The 17,365-nt window shown below is 39.8% G+C and overlaps 1 protein-coding gene across 4 annotated transcripts in view; it reads left to right on the top strand.

Moving 5' to 3' along the window:
* The window catches only part of LOC113011062 (protein tyrosine phosphatase receptor type M), a 161,067-nt gene that overhangs the window by 36,987 nt on the left and 106,715 nt on the right, over positions 1–17,365 (top strand). For all 4 annotated transcript variants that reach the window (XM_080293327.1, XM_080293329.1, XM_080293328.1 and 1 more), the window contains exons 2-3: positions 2,600–2,722; positions 14,235–14,509. In XM_080293327.1, the coding sequence (XP_080149453.1) occupies positions 2,600–2,722; positions 14,235–14,509 (398 nt within the window). The remainder of the gene's footprint in view (positions 1–2,599; positions 2,723–14,234; positions 14,510–17,365) is intronic.

Below are 17,365 nucleotides of genomic sequence, written 5' to 3'. Positions count from 1 at the left end.
CTTTGCTTAAGAGCGTACCGATAATGATTTTTAGTATTGCTCACCAAGATTCTCAGCTAGTCATTGAAGTTTTCAGCCACCTGTTACTGATGCTTCACAGTAAAACCCTCTAAGGTCTAAATTATCATTCATGAGCAGTAACTTTTTCTTTTTGGATGAAATTTAAATAGCTTATGATTTATCAGTTTTCTTTTTGAGGCAAGACTTGGGATCAATATTCAAAAGCCACTAATCACATAATGTGTTGGCAAAGGGTTACAGGTCAGAACAATTATAAGTACAGGTTTTACAGGCTTTACACACTGTAGAGAAAATACAGGAGTGTAAAATCACAAATTAAGCTGTTTTTTGTTTGTTTGTTTTTTTTATTCTTATTATTTCAGAACATTCTGACAGCAAAATAAGCAATCGCAGCAGAATGAAGCTAATCCAATCATGCACGGTAACAGTACATGAACGTCAACATGTTCAACCATACTTACTTTTGGTCCGTCCTGTCATCAGGGCAAGCAAAGGTATTGTGAGTAACATTAGTGGCTCTGCTTCACAAACATCCCTGTGTGAACAGTCTTCTATTTTGTCACTGTGTTCCATCTTTTGAGAGACGTACCTGCTGTTTGCTTATTGAATGCATGACTAATGTTTGAGGAGCAAATTCTAAAGCTTAAGATGAAATTCATTTGCATCAGAATATTGTTTTTAAAGCTAAATTGGTCTGTGACTTCACATTCAACAACAAACTTGTCAGAGTAAACTATGGTCATATCATTCACTTCATTCTTAGCAAACAGCCGCCCACTTGGCTACATATCTAGTTTAAACAGACCAAAATAGTAATATCTCCTGGACTTGTTGCCTTCCTGTAAAATTCAAATAACCTTAGCTTAATTCTGGTTTGATGTTTTAACTCATGAACAGTATTTAGTTAGTTTTCTTTATCATATCTGACTGTCTTGACTGTTATGTCTTAGCTGCTCTCAAACTTTGTAAAATGCTAATGTCTCTCCAAAGTCCTTGTAAGCAAGTCTTGCTATCCTTGTAACATCCACAATTCATAGAACCGTAGTTATATCTGTAACTCTTGTTCAGTGGTCACGTTGACATAAAACCTTGGGTATAGATTCATACGTGAAATCGAATTAAAACCATAAAAATTGGGTTTAAAAAGCTTGTATCTCATAATTTACCCAGGCAAACGCAATGTTTCTCAACACTAGCCCATTTGTGTCAGGCATTTGCAAATCATGCTTGCAGCAGATCCAACACAGTTGGCTTGAGGTTTCCTGGTTCAGCTCTTGTAAAGCAGATGATTAGGTCTGCTAGATTTCTTTCTCCAGTCTCACCACAGCGGTACATCCTAGTGAACCGGTACCTTAAATAAGGCCTGTGTCTCTCATTAACAAGGGAATGAATTTCTGGGCAAGCTCTCAAAATGCCTCAACAATTTTTATTTTTTTTATTACCTGTGATACTTTGGCAGTCTCTTCCTTTTCTATGTCCGCCCCCTCATAAAAACAGACAAAGCAACAAATATATCATCAGCTGTTGCCCTGTGGAGCTAGGTATTAATTATCCTGTGTTCTCCTCATTTGGCCACTCATTTGCACATGTACTGTAAATGTCACCAGAGAAATAAATGGGAAAACAAAAGCCCCAGCTCGTAGCCTTTATGCAGCAGAATGTCAGAGGGAGCTTGTAAGAGATGAGATATTGGTTTTGGCCTAGCATAGATTCTGGCTCAAAGGACATTCCCAGAGGCAATAAAATTTGTATGTAATCCGTGTTTAGAAACTTATTAACAGTGTGCCAGCAAACATTCTCAGATTTGCCATTTGGATTCATTTCTGGCAAGGAGCGGTATATAATGTGCTGTACATCTGTTATCAACAGAGACCTAATGTAATCATCTGAAGCGGCGCTGTGTAATTTCTTTGCTGTCTCTGAAAATGACGAAACGTGGTTTTAAAATAGTCTTTCCAGTTCACGTTTTTGACTCTTTCCAGCCAAATATTGTTTAGGCTTTTTTTTTTTCTTTTTTTTTGTAGATTCATGAGTGGGTTGAAAAGCACTTTTGGAGGGAGGCAGCTCAACTCTCACTTCTTTGTGTGGCCTTTAAGGTGCAAGGAATAAAGGGGTATTTGTATTCATCAATCACACGCCAAGCCCGGGTGAAGCCTGGCCCTAATGGTTGCTTGCTGTCATTTTGCAAGCAGCTTGTAAAAAGGATTAGAGTGGCTTTGTGGAGTAAGAGCGCATGAACAGCAAAGTTCTGCGGTCGGCAAGGAAAATAAATCAATTTATCCCTGATGGTGGTGTAGTTTGGAAACATAATGCCTAACGATGATGGAGTTTGGACACTTCATACTTGTCATTGTGAAATTGGACTGCCGTGTTGCTAATGATGGTAATGTATGTTGTGCCTCGCCTACAACAGCAATCCTTCACTCTGTCTCACTTAAATGCATCTCATTGTCTGGCATATTACATTATGAATACCGCTGACAAAAAATAGGCGACTTTAATTTATACATTCATTCATTTGAGCAGGAAGTTAATGGAAAACTTGAATAACCATATAAATTTCTTTCTTTTGTCACAGGCGATTGTACTTTTGAGAAGCCACTGGCAGTATGTGGATACAGCCAAGGCCGAGATGATGACCTCGACTGGGAGCAGGTCAATACCAGAGAGAAGTCTCCATCAGATCCATGGATGCCCTCAGGTAAGGACCTGGCTCCTAGCTCAGTGAAGGAAAGAAATTATTCTGTCATCATACTGAGAATACTTCGTTGTGATAGGTTGCCCATTTGACCCAGTTTTATTTCAGTAGCAGTCTTCGTGACCTGGGCAGTGGGGCAGAGTCTCCAGGGGGAGTTTGGGGGCTTACACGGGATTTATACTTGTTTATTAAAAAGGTACATCAGAACTGCAAATCCTACTGAAACCTTAAGGTATAACCTATGTAACCTAAAGCATAACTTGTAAATGTAGCTACACGTCGTGTCAAAGCATCCCTCAACTTTTGCATGGCCTGTTCAGTCCTTTTGCCAAGTACCCGTGGCAATTTTATGCAATGTAGTGTTGGGGTGGAGAGCGCCCACTGTCTTATGAGGGGTGCTCGTCTGCAACAGTGTTTCGATGGATGATTTCGTCTCAAAGCGACAAACATCATGAATGCCAGAATCCAAGGTTTCCAAACAAAGCCCTGCATTATAACAAAACGATCACATCGCCTGTTAGCGGTTTTAATGTAGTGGCTGGTTGGTGTATGTGAGCAGGTACTACTCTTTAATTTTGTAAGCATTTGAAGAGAAAACAATAGTTCAGCATTCCTCACTCGTATTCCCACATCATGCCCTTAAGTTTTATTGATGTGGGATGTTGATGCGTCTTGTTTCCACAACAGTATCTGATACACAGAATCTTTGGGACAGGCACATGAACTAAAACAAAAGCAACATTTGATATCAGCGCACTCTGATCCATGTTAATTGAAGAATTCTATCTGTCGGCAACATATTGAAGTTCATTAAAATGCTTTCCCTGCGTTTTGTGTCTGCACACAATTTGTCTCTTTAATGTTCCATTGATCGCTTTTCATTTGATTTGAAATGCAGACATATCACTGCCACTGAGCAGAAGGCACCTAAAGAGTTAGACTAATGGAATGATGCTTTCTTTCTTTCTTTCTTTTTTCATCTTCTAACAAAGGTAGCATTGCAAACTAATGGATATTGTTTTCCTCCTCCTATCTGACACCTGATCTCACAAAGGCTGCATCACAGATAGATTGCACTGGGCCCCCCAGTGACAGAAGGGGAATTAATTAGCAGGTCCTCACTAATTTTAAGCAGCCAGTGCCCAGACCTGTTTGTGTGTATATCAGGATGCTGTGTGCTGAACTGCCCCAGAGAAATTACTTTCCAAAGAAGGGAAGTCTCTCCTTTTTTCCATCGAAATTGATTAATGTCGTGACACGTGGAGGCTGGGCAAAGGTTACAGTGAAAGCCTTGACCTACAAATTAACACCTCGCACATGATCTAAATTTAACATACCTGATTAAAATCCCATGTCTGGTTAAGCGGTGTCCCTGATTGTGCCTCCTAGTCTGAGTACACTTCAGACAGGCTTGTTTTCTATCTATGCATCTTGAACTGGGCCTAATTAACAGGTTGCAGCTCTTTCTCCATTTCACAGTGTGAGCACTCAACCTGCTGCGCAAAATTGTAATCTCTCCTCTTTGACCACATTGGAAGGGATGGGAAATGTAGTGTGCTTGACAGATGAAATTGTTTTACGGCTACTAGAGTGGGGGTTGATGGGTAAAAATGCATTTAGGTGAAAGCCACACTGGTGGAAAAGCTATCTCACCTCTGATTGCTGCCTTACTCTCAACTTGCACTTATGAATCTTCACAAAACGACCATATCATGCTCAGAGAGAAGATTGTTATCCTACCTGGTGTGCCAAGATGGAAATGGAATTGAAGTAGCAGAGAACCGAAGGCGTTACTACCTCGGTACCTTTTTAAAATTTGTTGGTAACCACAAATGGTCCAATCAGAGGTGTTGCCACTACCGATGCATGATTTAAATGATGCTTAACTGCTTCTGGTTTACTTTAGTTTTCCAAGAAAATTGATTTCTTTTGAGGTTTAAACTCCAGTGACACTGTCCTCTGTCATTTTTAATATTATTGTTTCATTGCCCACATTAGACTTGAAATTAATATTTAATTTTTCATTCACTGGATTGTCAGGTTGTCATTTTTTTATTTTATAGTGTACTGCAGTTTGTTTTTTGGGGGGGTCAAACATTGGACTTGTTCATCAGCCAGTATCAAAAGTTAAAATATTAGTGATATCCAGTGGTAATCTAAGAGGGAAAGAAATGGAAACAAAAGGAAAATATATTAGTGCTGTCAGCGTTAATCTCATTACAATGACGTTAACGCCATAACCGCATTAATGCGGCAAATCTGTTAGCGAGTTAGCACGGATCTCCCCGCGTGTCGGCAAGCTAACCGCGCTAGCGTGTTGACGGAGATTTGTCGTGTTAATGTGGTTATGACGTTAATGTCATTTTAACGAGATTAACGCTGACAGCACAAACAATATTTTGTCATAGCTGCTGTGCACAGATTGTTAATCCAAAAATTCAAGCTACATTTTGTACCTGAAGCATAAAACAGATGCCCTTTAGCATTATATGGTTTTGTTGTCCTGTATGAACTACCACATTTGTAGCTGTAACTGTGAATGTCACTAAAATAGCTTGATATTAAAATGAGTTGTTTTTTGATTATTTTTTTTTAACAGAGGTTAATAACACTCAGAACTAAAAGCTGCACACTCTTCAATTATGTGCCTGCAAAAATTTGTACTAAAGAATCAATAGGAGACATTGTGATGAAGGTGCTGAGGCACTGTGGTTTAGTGTTTAGACCTTACTCAAGAGAAGCACGCAGCAGAGTTTGATGTCAGCCTGCTGTGGACTCTCCTTCCTCTTACTGCAATCAAAGACCAAACTGGCCCATTTCCATGCCTGCATGTAAATAAGTACCACAACTGAAAAGTGAAATGAAATGCAACAAGAAAAAAAAACCCTCTCTGGTTACTTAAGAAGAGACAAGCATTGCTTTAAACTCTTGGTTGTTTATGATGGTCTGCGCCTTACCTAATTGCTATGTCTGGATGGAGAGACGCCTTGTTTATCCCACCATGCAGCTCTGATTGCATGCCTTGGCTCCTTTTAGTATGGTTCAGCCCAGTTTTGAGGCTCTGTATGTCTGCTTGGGCAATCCTCAGTGTGTTCCTCTCCCAAGGCCAGTGGCTGAACCCCCGTCACAACTGCCACAGTCTGCCCTGCTATTACAATAAGCCTCATCTGTCCTGAGCAATTAAAAATAAATACATAAATAAAATAATCTCACAGAGTTCTCATTCAGCTTTGGAGAATTGGATACACTTCGGTCATATTTGGGCTTGAATTGGCTTGAACAGAATCTTTAAAGACAATAGTTGCACTTGAATAAAAGACACTTGTGATTTTTTTTTTTTTTTTTTTTTTTTTTTTTTTTTCCCCCCTCTCTGGGAGGAATGACTGAAGCTGTGGAAGTTTCTGGTAGGATGTCCAGATTCTATTAAGCTGTTTTTTTTTTTTGTTTTTTTTTTTGTTTTTTTTTTGTTTTTTGTTTTTTTTTTTTGTGGGGGGGTGGGGTTTGTAAATCTTAGCTAGTTCGAGACTGTGTCTTCTCCGCTGGTGTCCTGGATGCTGCCAGTACTAGGCTGCTGCTCTGTTTCTCCCCTGAGACTCGTTCTGGGGAATAATAGCAAGAGGAAGAGAAAGAAGGGCCTCTAACTGAGATTAATTAGGGTTTTTGTATTCTACTAGGAACAATTGCACATGGAGCTCCAGCTAAATGACTTATTGTGTTATTCTTAACATCTGCTCTAAATATGTTGCGGAGAAAAATTAAAAAAAAAAATTTGTCTCACTGTTGCACAGGGTCTTTATTTTGATAGCACATCCTTGGTTGATAATGACACCTGGACAATGGCGAAGGATTGGCAGAATGAGGTGCTTCACAGGGTGACAATTTCAAGCAATACAGCTTACTCTTAAACACGGAAGAGTTTGCCTATTGCATATAGATAAAGGCAGATGTTTTTAAATGGCAAAGTCTTCACCTTCCTGATCACATTGCAATAAGGAGGTAATGAACTGACCCTCCGTCTTACCTGGAAAACAAGTGTTGGTTGTTGTGCCGAATGTGCTGTCCAAATGAAAGAGGGGGGGAAAAAGGCTAAGCACTTAAATTATGAGCAGTGAGAACACCCGCTGACTGAAGGGCATCAGAAATTTAATCAGAATTTAAATCACATCAGCAAAAGATGGGATTTGCTGTTGTGAAGGGAGGGGCATCATATTGTGAACATAAGCCAGTTGCTTTTGAGCCTTTCGCAACTATGTGTGAAAATCACACCTTGCACACCACCAATGGCAAGGTTAGGTTAAGCTTAAGGAGAAGCGCCATTATGATTAGGGAACAGAGCAGAAAGTCTGATCAATTTGTGAATTAATTCCCAGGCATGAGAGACTAGCATTTTCAATTTAGCATGTTTGTGGGGTGAAGAAGTGTCTTGTGGTCTCAGCAAATTACCGATTTGGATGAACAAGGTTAAGAAATCATGATGGAGGACATATTTACATGTATCTTTTCTGTATCCTAAGTGATCATAACGTGAACAATTAAGGCTAATTATAGGCGAGTCATGTGTAAAGTTTCTGTTGTGGAATGGGTTTGTAACAGGCAAATGGGGCCCATTACATGACCCATTTCCTGGAATGGATTGGCAATCGAGCGTGTACTGCATTTTAAGACGATATATTAAGCCATTAAGAATTATTTTTGATTGGCATGCAGCAACAAAAGATGCTGCCAGGGAACATAATAAGGGTCAGTTGTTCCACCTGACTAAAGTGACGGGGCTGAAACGTGTTCCGCATGATGGATGATTCTGGGTGAATCGGTTTGACTCCGTCAAAGAGACCTGCCAGGTCTTCATATGGAGAGCCCAAACTTATTCTGTTATTTTATCAGGCTCCTTTCATGTTTCAAAGGACACAGGGAAAGTTCTGGAAAATTGAGTGGAGGCCACGGCTGTTCACATTAACAGCCTAACCCTCACAGCGAGAGCATTTTTGATTGGTAGCAGACAGTGAGAATAGCCCTGTCTTCATTGACATTTCCAAAGCGGCCGCCGTTCTTTTCTGCGGTGGTGACCTCTGTGAATTTTATTAGCAAATGAGACCTGGAGGGTTTGGGTTTAAAGAGCGCCCCTTCATTCTGATTTCCCCCACATAATGATTTTCACAGGGTTCAGGACCTGAATGGAAGAGAAATAATGAGCACTACTCATTATTGCAAATTATATCGCCTGCTCAAACCGTTACTCAACTCATAATTAATCTCAATACCATCAACCTATAGACTTTGATGATTAGAATTAGACAGTAGCGTATTTGTGAGAACTAATTTATATCGGACGGCATAAAAAAAGACTTTCCTTTCTTTTTAAGAAAAAAAATCCCTTCTTAAAGTAAAACAGCCATTCCAGCAGTTGTCTTGGGTTCTGTTTACACTTTGCGTTGTTCTGTGTCTTGGATAGTTTGTTGTTCCCACAAAAATTAAGGAAATTCATCTTTTGGGGCTTTCCATAAGAGCAAATACTCTGTAATAATTCTGTAGTCTAGTCTATGCATACATTACTATTAAATTGAACTATTCAAACATTTTCTTTATTTATTATTAGGCCCTTCTCCTAGCAGAAGGAACTTTTATGGATGGACGTGAGCTGTGGCCAACTCCTAACTGCTCTGCCAGCTGAGGGTGCTGTCAGGGCAAAGGATTAAACTAATGGAAGCCTTCCCTGGAGTATGTCCATGGTTCTCTCTGTATGGCTCATAATGCCATTAAACCACTAAGTCTGTTATTTGGGATTACTTAATGTCCAGCTGAACTTGAGCATTTGTGAGTTTACACTCGCTGGAAAAGCCTGTACTCCAGTAGAAATCATGTATTAGATTGCATAGAACTTCACTGACCAGCTACCCAATGTTTTCCGCTTTTTGTTTCACTCTCAGAGAAAATAACCCATGAACTAAGTGATTTAAAGGAGCCAATTAAAAAGTTCTTAATGTCCTTAATCAAAACAGACAACTGACTAATGAGAGAAATCTATGGAAACTGGTCAAAGAGATCGATCGAGCCCCAACCGATTCTGAACGATTTTCGTGACACCTTCTAATTAATGGCCTCTACAAACAAATTGTCTCATAATCAATGTTAGAATATGTATGAGATGCATTGTGTGATGTATGTTTTTAAATGCAGCAGCCTCTATTCAGTCAGTGTCCTTGTTAATAAATGTTCAAAATATTCCAGAATAATGAAAGTCACACATTTCAATTTCAGCAGTGTGTCCTTCATTTCCAAGGAACAGCAACATGAATATATGTGGCATCTGCAGCAGGAACACTTCATCTCCTTCTCATTCATTTTTCACACCAGTCTCCATGTTCTCCACGTACAGCCATCATTGTAATGGAAGGTGAAGGTGGCCTACATTGGAATAATAATAAATCTGTTCCTCTGAATACCTTAGACAATAGGCGAGCCCTGGCCTTTACAGAGTTACAGAGATGGGCTTAGTGTGCCGAGAGCCCTCTCCTTTTTTTAATTGGTCCTGAACACACCATTGTTAAGGTACTAGAGATGGAGAAAGAAAGGGAGAGAGAGCGAAAACACCCTTGTGCATCACTAGCACATTAGCACAGCACTAGCGCTGTGTCATTATAATTTGCTCTTACTGGCTTACTGGCTAATTATCTTGTCATGGTGCAGCAGGTCCTGCAGAGTATGTGGTCATTAAGCTCAAATGACAATCAGTGTTCTCCTGTCATCTTCTTCAACTCTGAGACGTTGACAATGGCAGTACAAAGAAGTGGCACGCTGTCACTCGAAATACAGTATCTTTACATTGCCTGGCGGTCAGTAATGAGGAAAGGGACACGTTTTCTCCTTGTGTTTGGGTTCACTGGCTCAAATCTACACAATTTGTGGGTCTCAAATTTGGTAACAGACATTGCACAGCCTCATGGCTACAGTTCTGTATCCCGGATAATGGTGAGGAAGACATTTCATCATATGCATTTATATTACTATCACTTTGATATTTACGGCTACTGTATTAAGCATAATTAAACAAGAAGTGAGTTCTTACACGTGGCGCCCATTAATATTAATATTTCATGAACTAGTAAAGAAATCCTGCTTGAGGGATCAGATATTTTCTTCTTTAATTACTAACAAAGAGAAGTGCAGTGCATAAATCCTCCAGTGCAACACTGTCACAACGTGGCTGTTTGAAATGAATAGGAAAGTCTGTTTTAATCATAGAGAAAAGCACTGGTGCCAGGATCTTTTGTCTTTGGAACATGAGCTACAACTGAACAATTCATCAACTGATTATTAGTGCTGGTTCGCATGACACCGGTTGCTGATGCCTCAAAGAAAAAATGTTGTGGGCACCTGAGCAGGCTGGTTGTTATTAAAGAGACCTTGCAGCCCTTTTGTAGAGGCACCTGATTGTTGTTTGAGAGGCTGGGGGAAAAAAGTGTCTCAAAGTCGACTTATCTCCTGCCCTCCTTCTTGTACTTTAGACAACTTTTTGCTTAGCCCCAGAAATAATCACCCTCAACACTTGAATCACAGATAAACTAAAAGTGAATAATACATTAAAAGCTCTGGAAAAAACATAGCAGCATGCTGTTCACAGTAGGGGGTCAAAACAGGGTGATCATGCTGTGCAGGAAAATCTACACCTAACATAGGAAAGACACGATCACAAGTTTTTTTTGTTTTTTTTTCTTTAAGCTACACTTTATTTCCAAAAGTATTCACACAACCCATTCTTAATCCATAGTGTTTAACATGATGTCAGCCTACTATTTGCATCTATAAAAGGCTCCAACTCCTCTGGGAAAGATTTCCACAAGGCTAAGGAGTGTGATTTGGGGAAATTTTTGATCATTCTTCCAGAAGCACGTTTATGACATCAGACACTGGTGTTGGATGAGAACGCCCGGCTCACAGTGTCTGCTCAAATTCATCCCAAAGATCTTCTATCAGGATGAAACCAGGACTCTTCCACACCAAACTCGCTCATCCCTGTCTTTCTGGACCTTTGTGCACTGGTGTGCAATCAATGTTTTAACAGAATGGGGCCTTCCCCAAACTGTTCCCAAACCCAGAGTCATCTATCAAATTTCTCAGCAGTCGCCAACCCCTGGGCCATGGATTGGTACCGGTCCATGAGTCGTTTGCTACCGCGCTGCGAGAGTTGAAGCTCGGGTGTGAAATTTATGGTTTTCAGGGTTTTTAGCGGTTTTTATCTTTTTTTTTTTTTTTTTTTTTTTTTTTTTTTTTTAAATCGTAAACTCTGCTTCCCCGGGTGTTTTCCCAGTGTTATGAATAAATCTTTTTTTTAAAAATTTGTTGTCGGCGACACCTTAAAGGCCTGTCTGTGAAAACATTGTCGGCCGTAAACTGGTCCTTGGTGCAAAAAAGGTTGGGGACTGCTCTTATAGATGGAGAAGCGTGATTCGTCACTCCACTGCTCTAGAGTCCTGCGCCGGCTTGCTCTAGACTACTGGATCCAACCCTTTGTTATAATACCGCTAATGAGTAGCGAGGAAATTTCATGACTGGAGTTGTTGAACAAGTGGCATCCTATCACAGTACAACACTGGAATTCGCTCCTGATGGCGACCAATCGACCAATCCAGAAAACATATGCCCGCCTATGTGCTTGATTTTGCACACCTGTGGCCATGAAAGTGACTGGAACTACTAAATTCAGTGATTTGGATGGATGGGTAAATATTTTTGGCAATAATGTGTATCTGCAAGTACACTCACACTTTCTAAATTATTTACTGTAGCTCAAGTTTCATAGTGCTAAAACTCTTTAGCCTACCTGACAGAAATACTAACAACCAAAAACTGAACCTTACCAGTACCAAAACACTTGTTATTTTTCAAATGCAGTACATTTTCTGGGTCAAACAGAATCAGCATTTTCTGTATTCATTGTTAAATGGGAACACTAGCACGTGCACGTGTTCATCATAGCACTGTATTGTTTCACTGGTTTATTTTTACAGTTCATTTATTTGTGGTAGATGAATTAATGATATAGACCCCTCCCCCACCCACCCACCAACATGCGGCAAACATGTTAAGATCATTTAAAACAACAACTGCCTGCACCTGACGACACACAAAGCTGATCAGTCTGACTTGGTGTCATCACAACTCGCTGCTCCTCCTCCTCCTCTTCTGCTCCCTCTCCTCTTGTTTCATTGTGTAAACATGACAGAACCCCCACTCATTATCTGAAGCTGGAGACAGATGGAATTGGTGAGCGTTACAAGTGCAGCACAACAAGACGAGTGGGCAAGCTCGAGTCATCGATGGAACAAATAGGGTTTTGTGAGAGGCTGTTAGGCTGACACACTCGGGGGGGGCCATCCCTGCTGATTTAGTTTGACATTATTCACCCTTTTTTAACATCATATCTGAGCAGATCCCCACATGTTAAATTTAATGACGAAGAATCGCATTCACCACAGCTCTGCCTTGCATACAGCAAGCGTTTTGCTTACAGGTTGTTTGTCTCTCCTCGAAGCAAAATGTGCCTTCGAGTCATTAGCACACTACCCAAAAATGGATTTTAACATAAACTGATGCTTTCTTTTGGCTGTGTCTCAAATGCTGTTACGATTTGTGCCATCTCATTACCAAGCCAAGCTAAATAAGATGATGACAAATAGAATGTGTTCTGCATCTCCTTGAAAGTTTGCCAATATAATAATTCTCACTTGTGTTTTATTGGCAAGAGGGTAGAGAATTAGATTAACCTTTGATATTGAACCAAAGTGATAAAATCTAAATGGGGCTTTCTTGGCAAATAGATTTCAGTTTATTGATTTCTCATCATTTCCCGTCTCTCTGTCATTGAGGAAAAACATTCCTGTCAAACATCCAGTATTTTTTCGGGATTGGTCTTTCTATGTCTTTGTATTTTGATGAATGGTAATTATAAGAGTGTTTCTATCAATCTAAAGATGAGAGCATTTTCTCATCAAAGGTCACACGCTAAAATTGTCGCTGCTAATAGGAAAGCACTCAAAGCAGCCATTTATCTGCTCTCTACGTCCCTTTATAAGATTGTTCCTTTCATTTCATTTATTAACTGCAGTGACTGCTGCAGCTCATGATCCGATTGCTAGTTTTAGTTTTATTGTCTTGGAAAGCTTTGTTTTGTTTATAACTACGCACACCAACAGCTCCAAGTTGTGTTGTCACACAATTAACAGGGACTTAATTAGTCGATCAAATCTGCTGCAACATCGTCCCAAGCCTTACGAAGCACCTCTTACATGTAGCGTGGCTGTCAAATGAAAACTTCAGAGGAAATTATTATTATGCCATTTGTTACGCAAAGCGCACACCAAGAAATCAGACACTGGTCTGATGCTGTCTTCATTCTTAGACTTTGTGAACATTATATGCAGTAGAAATCTGACTTAATGCGTAACAGGATTAATAATTAAGGGCTACATAAAATGTTTTTCTAGTACATCCATTAGTTGTTGCTTTGTTTGACTTTGGACCAAAGAAACAGACCAGATTTTTTTGGCTAATGATGATATATCACAAGTATTATTAAAAAAAGACTTTTCCAATTACTTTTGGAATTTATCATTACATTTCAGTTGAAAGACATTACAAGCCGCTCAATCAAGTGTACCTAAATACACTGTATTCAAGAAAACTGCTGCTCCCTAGATTTTATTTTTTCCAGACCATTCTCTGTAAAATTCTCTAGTGATGGTTGTTTTTTGTGTGTTGTGAAATATTCTGTTCAGCTTGTCAATAACCATGCCACATCCAAAGCCCTGGGATGCTAAACGCCTTATTCATTTTCTAGTGATCACTTTTAGTTGTTTACCATTAGCTAATGGTTTTAAATGCTACCTTTACTTTTACCCAATAATTTCTAGCTTCTAATTCTACATGGCTATTTCAACTGTTTACCTAAACAATTCTATTTGTTTATCCATACTTATGATTAATGTCAAATGCTTCTGCATAGTTTTGGAAAACACATTAGCTTAACTCTTAACTCTGTTAGTGAGCTAGTTTAACCTTTCTTTACTTTTTAACTTATACACTACTTTAAATAAGTTATTATGCTTGCTCTCTATATTCTGCAGCTTATTCATGACCTTTAATTAGTTACATCTTCTATGCTAATAATATATAACAATCATTATATATTATTAGCATCATTGTAGGGTGTTTACCTTACACTATAAAGCACCTCGAGGCGACTATTGTGACTTGTAGCTATGTGACTAAAATTGGATTGCTCAAAAATTCTCACAGTAACGTCTCCCTAATCTTAGATTAAATAAATAATTTATATTAAGTTATTTAAGTTAGTACTGCAGCATTTACAGAGATTGACTTTGTACCCCTTTTTACATGACTATAGGCTAGGATTGTGTAACAAAAAAAAAAAAAAAAATTAATTGACCGAGTTTCTACTGGTATTTTGTATAAAAACCTTCTTAACCCATGATTACACTACTTGCTCATGTTGCAGGGTCAACCTTTATGATGGTGAACACATCAGGACGCTTCGCAGGACAGAAGGCCCTACTGCTGACACCCCAGCTGAAGGAGAACGACACACACTGTGTCATCTTCCACTACTATATAGGAGGCAGAGACAACAGCCATCCCGGCCACTTAAATGTCTATATTAAAGAAAACAATAGTCCGATGGGGATGCCTGTTTGGAACGTGTCGGGTCCAGCCTCTCGCTCCTGGGGACAGGTGGAGTTGGCTATCAGCACCTACTGGCCCAACTTCTACCAGGTGAGGACATGCGGTTGAAAGCAAGTCATCTTTTGCATAATGTCTCGTTGCAAAACTAGGTTTCTCATTGTAAGGAGCCTTTGTAGTTAAGCCAAAGTAATTAATGCCCTTTTTCTGGGTGGAGCAGGACAAACCATTATTTGAGATGGTCTAAACAATTGCACAAAAGCTCATTCAAAACACCTAAGATTATTGATTTCAGCGGCTAGCTCGGTATCCATGGTAATCTGTTCTCTCTCTGTTCCATCTGAGCCTGCTCTCTTTTTCCAATTCTGAAAACTCATTTTCACTTACCAATGCACATGACTGCTGGCCGGGGCAAGGTGATTTCACACTTGCCTGGCTATTAGTCTTCACCAGGCTTGTTCCACGAGTCCACCACATGTTAATTGATGCAGAGAGACCCCTTAACCTCCCAATGGGAGATGGTCTCTTGGTGAATTATTTTATTATGGCCTGGCAGAGCTAGTCCACAGTGGAGCAGAGGGAGTCCTCCTGCTTGCTCATTGTAGCCACACTGATAACTTAGTTAACAAGGGACACCGCTGGGCTTCTCACTGCTGCATGCAGTATAGAAGGTTTAATGAGAGGCACACGGAGAAACGAAAGAAGAGGGGAAAGGCAACAGTTGAGCAGAACAGAATGTGCTGCTATTACCAGTAATAGTCACTGTTCACTGTTGGCAAGATTTTGACTTTTGTGACATAATAAAGCAAAGCCTGCCTGGTTAAATGTTTTCAGTTTGGCTCAAGACATGTAAAGACTAAAAGAGTCTGCCTCAGAAGCACAGCTTGTTGTGTTTGCATTTACTCTGCTTGCAGACCTTTTTAAGTACCAAGTTAGAGCTTCAGAAAGTTCAGACACTTTGACATTAACTGCTGCTTCTTTCTGACAAACGAATTGCAATTTCAGTGACAGCTGAACCCTTTGACATGCGTGGTTACGTTTCAATAAATTTCTGCATCTAAGGTGAGTGGTTAGACCCGAGATTACTCATTTTGTTTACCAGTGTGTCGAGGGAAATTTCCAGCATCTGTTGCCTTTAAACCCAGCTTTGTTTGTAATTGTTCCAAGACTGACAACATGGTCAAATGTGAGGATGCTAATGAACTCAGCAACAGTCAAGAAAGGAGACCAGTGCTTCAAGTTGTCACTAATTAACAACATGGTGCTAATTATAGGTATCTTTAATTGCATGGTAACCTACGCAATTGTCAAAGGGAAGCCACCTGATACTTGGAAATTATTTTTTAATTACCAGTAAGGCTTGAGCATTTCAGCTTTTGATAATTACTCCTGTCAGGCTATCCCTAAATCTTTAATTGACATTGTCATTTATTTCCAGAACTGCTGATCATTGTGCAAAACAATATAATTTTCACTAATCTGGAAGCTATGACTGTCATGTGTGTGCTATTTAAATACTTTGTGCATAAGATAAAAACCTATGGTTTACCCTAAAAAAAAAAAAAAAAGGAGTGAAAAACAGAAATGTGGTTATCCATCTTGATTTTTAATACAGCAGAGTCCACGGCAGAGCTAATCAATTCTGCTGTAATGCTGTACTTAGCCAAGCCCCTTAGGGATAACCCATGTGGCGATGTAGGCATTGAACGCTGGGTTCACTGTCTGTACGTGTGACAAATGAGAATGGTGAACTTTCCTGTGATATCAACAGCTTCGTCCCATGCGAACATTTTCACTCTGTGGGTCAGGCCCAATTATGCACTGCACTATTATTGATGTTGGAATCAATTATATCACAGCTATTAGGCAGCCTGACTGATGTCTGTTGCACAAACAAAGGATTTCAATTAGAGTGTGGGGGCCAGTTCATTTGTCTGGTGGCGATATATAGAGTGGTTGGCCTTTTAATTTCCTTTAAATTAGTCTGTAATGAGGCCATAATTGGCACCCAAGACACTCACTTTCATATTTCATGAGACAAAAAAAGAAATTTATAATTAGACAGCCTTATCTGAAGGCATCCTGCCTCCCAGATGACAATGGTAACTATCTCCGCCTTCATATTCCTAGGCTACAAAGAGAATCTCAGAGATAAATGTGTGTGGCAGTAGCAGGACATAAGTTTCTGGGTGACGCCACACATTGAACACGACCAGTAATGTATGAGTTTCACCGGAAGATTCAAGCTTGTATTTAGGGAATCGTGGCACGCCAAACATGTGTAGCTGTAGCACATGTGGTGTAATGGGTCTCTGCACCACACCCTGAGTTTGGGAAGGGACTGGCATTCTGTTTCCCTTTTTATCACGCTGCAGACCATCGAGTGCATAACTCTGACATTCTGCAAGGACGCACCCTCCGACAGGGCTTTGGACCATTTGTTTTGCAGGAGCTCTTGACCCTTAAAATAGGGTTACTCTAGTCCCACACAGCACAGTTGCACTTGTTTTTCAAGTTTGTCTTGTCAGAGATGGAAACTTGTCAACTAAATAACACTCACCACACAGCAAATGTTACAGGCAACTGTCCCTCCTCGTGTAAGAGATGACACTTTAATTTTGCACTGAAGTGATGATTTGCTCACATTTCTTTTTTTATGTAATCCAATTCTTGTGGCAACTTCTGTAAATTTAACATCCAAGGAAACTTAAGACTACCAGCTGCCTACTTCAAATCTTAGCTTGGAGTCACTGCCTTGCACAAACTGTCAAATACAAATGGGTTAGAGTAGTTTGTACTAAGAATTTACATGCAGCAACTTCCTGGTAAGGGAAATGCTATAGTGTGTCACCAAGCTATTGTGTTAGCTGTGCAGGTTAAAGAGTAAAACAAATAGTGGAATATCTTACTAATAATGATGAAAACATCTAATATTTGTATCCTACTTGG

The sequence above is a fragment of the Astatotilapia calliptera genome, chromosome 18 (assembly GCF_964374335.1).
Source record: "Astatotilapia calliptera chromosome 18, fAstCal68.1, whole genome shotgun sequence".
Lineage (NCBI taxonomy): Eukaryota > Metazoa > Chordata > Actinopteri > Cichliformes > Cichlidae > Astatotilapia > Astatotilapia calliptera.
The sequence above is the reverse complement of the archived record's forward strand: the minus strand, read 5'-3'. Positions and strand labels throughout refer to the sequence as shown.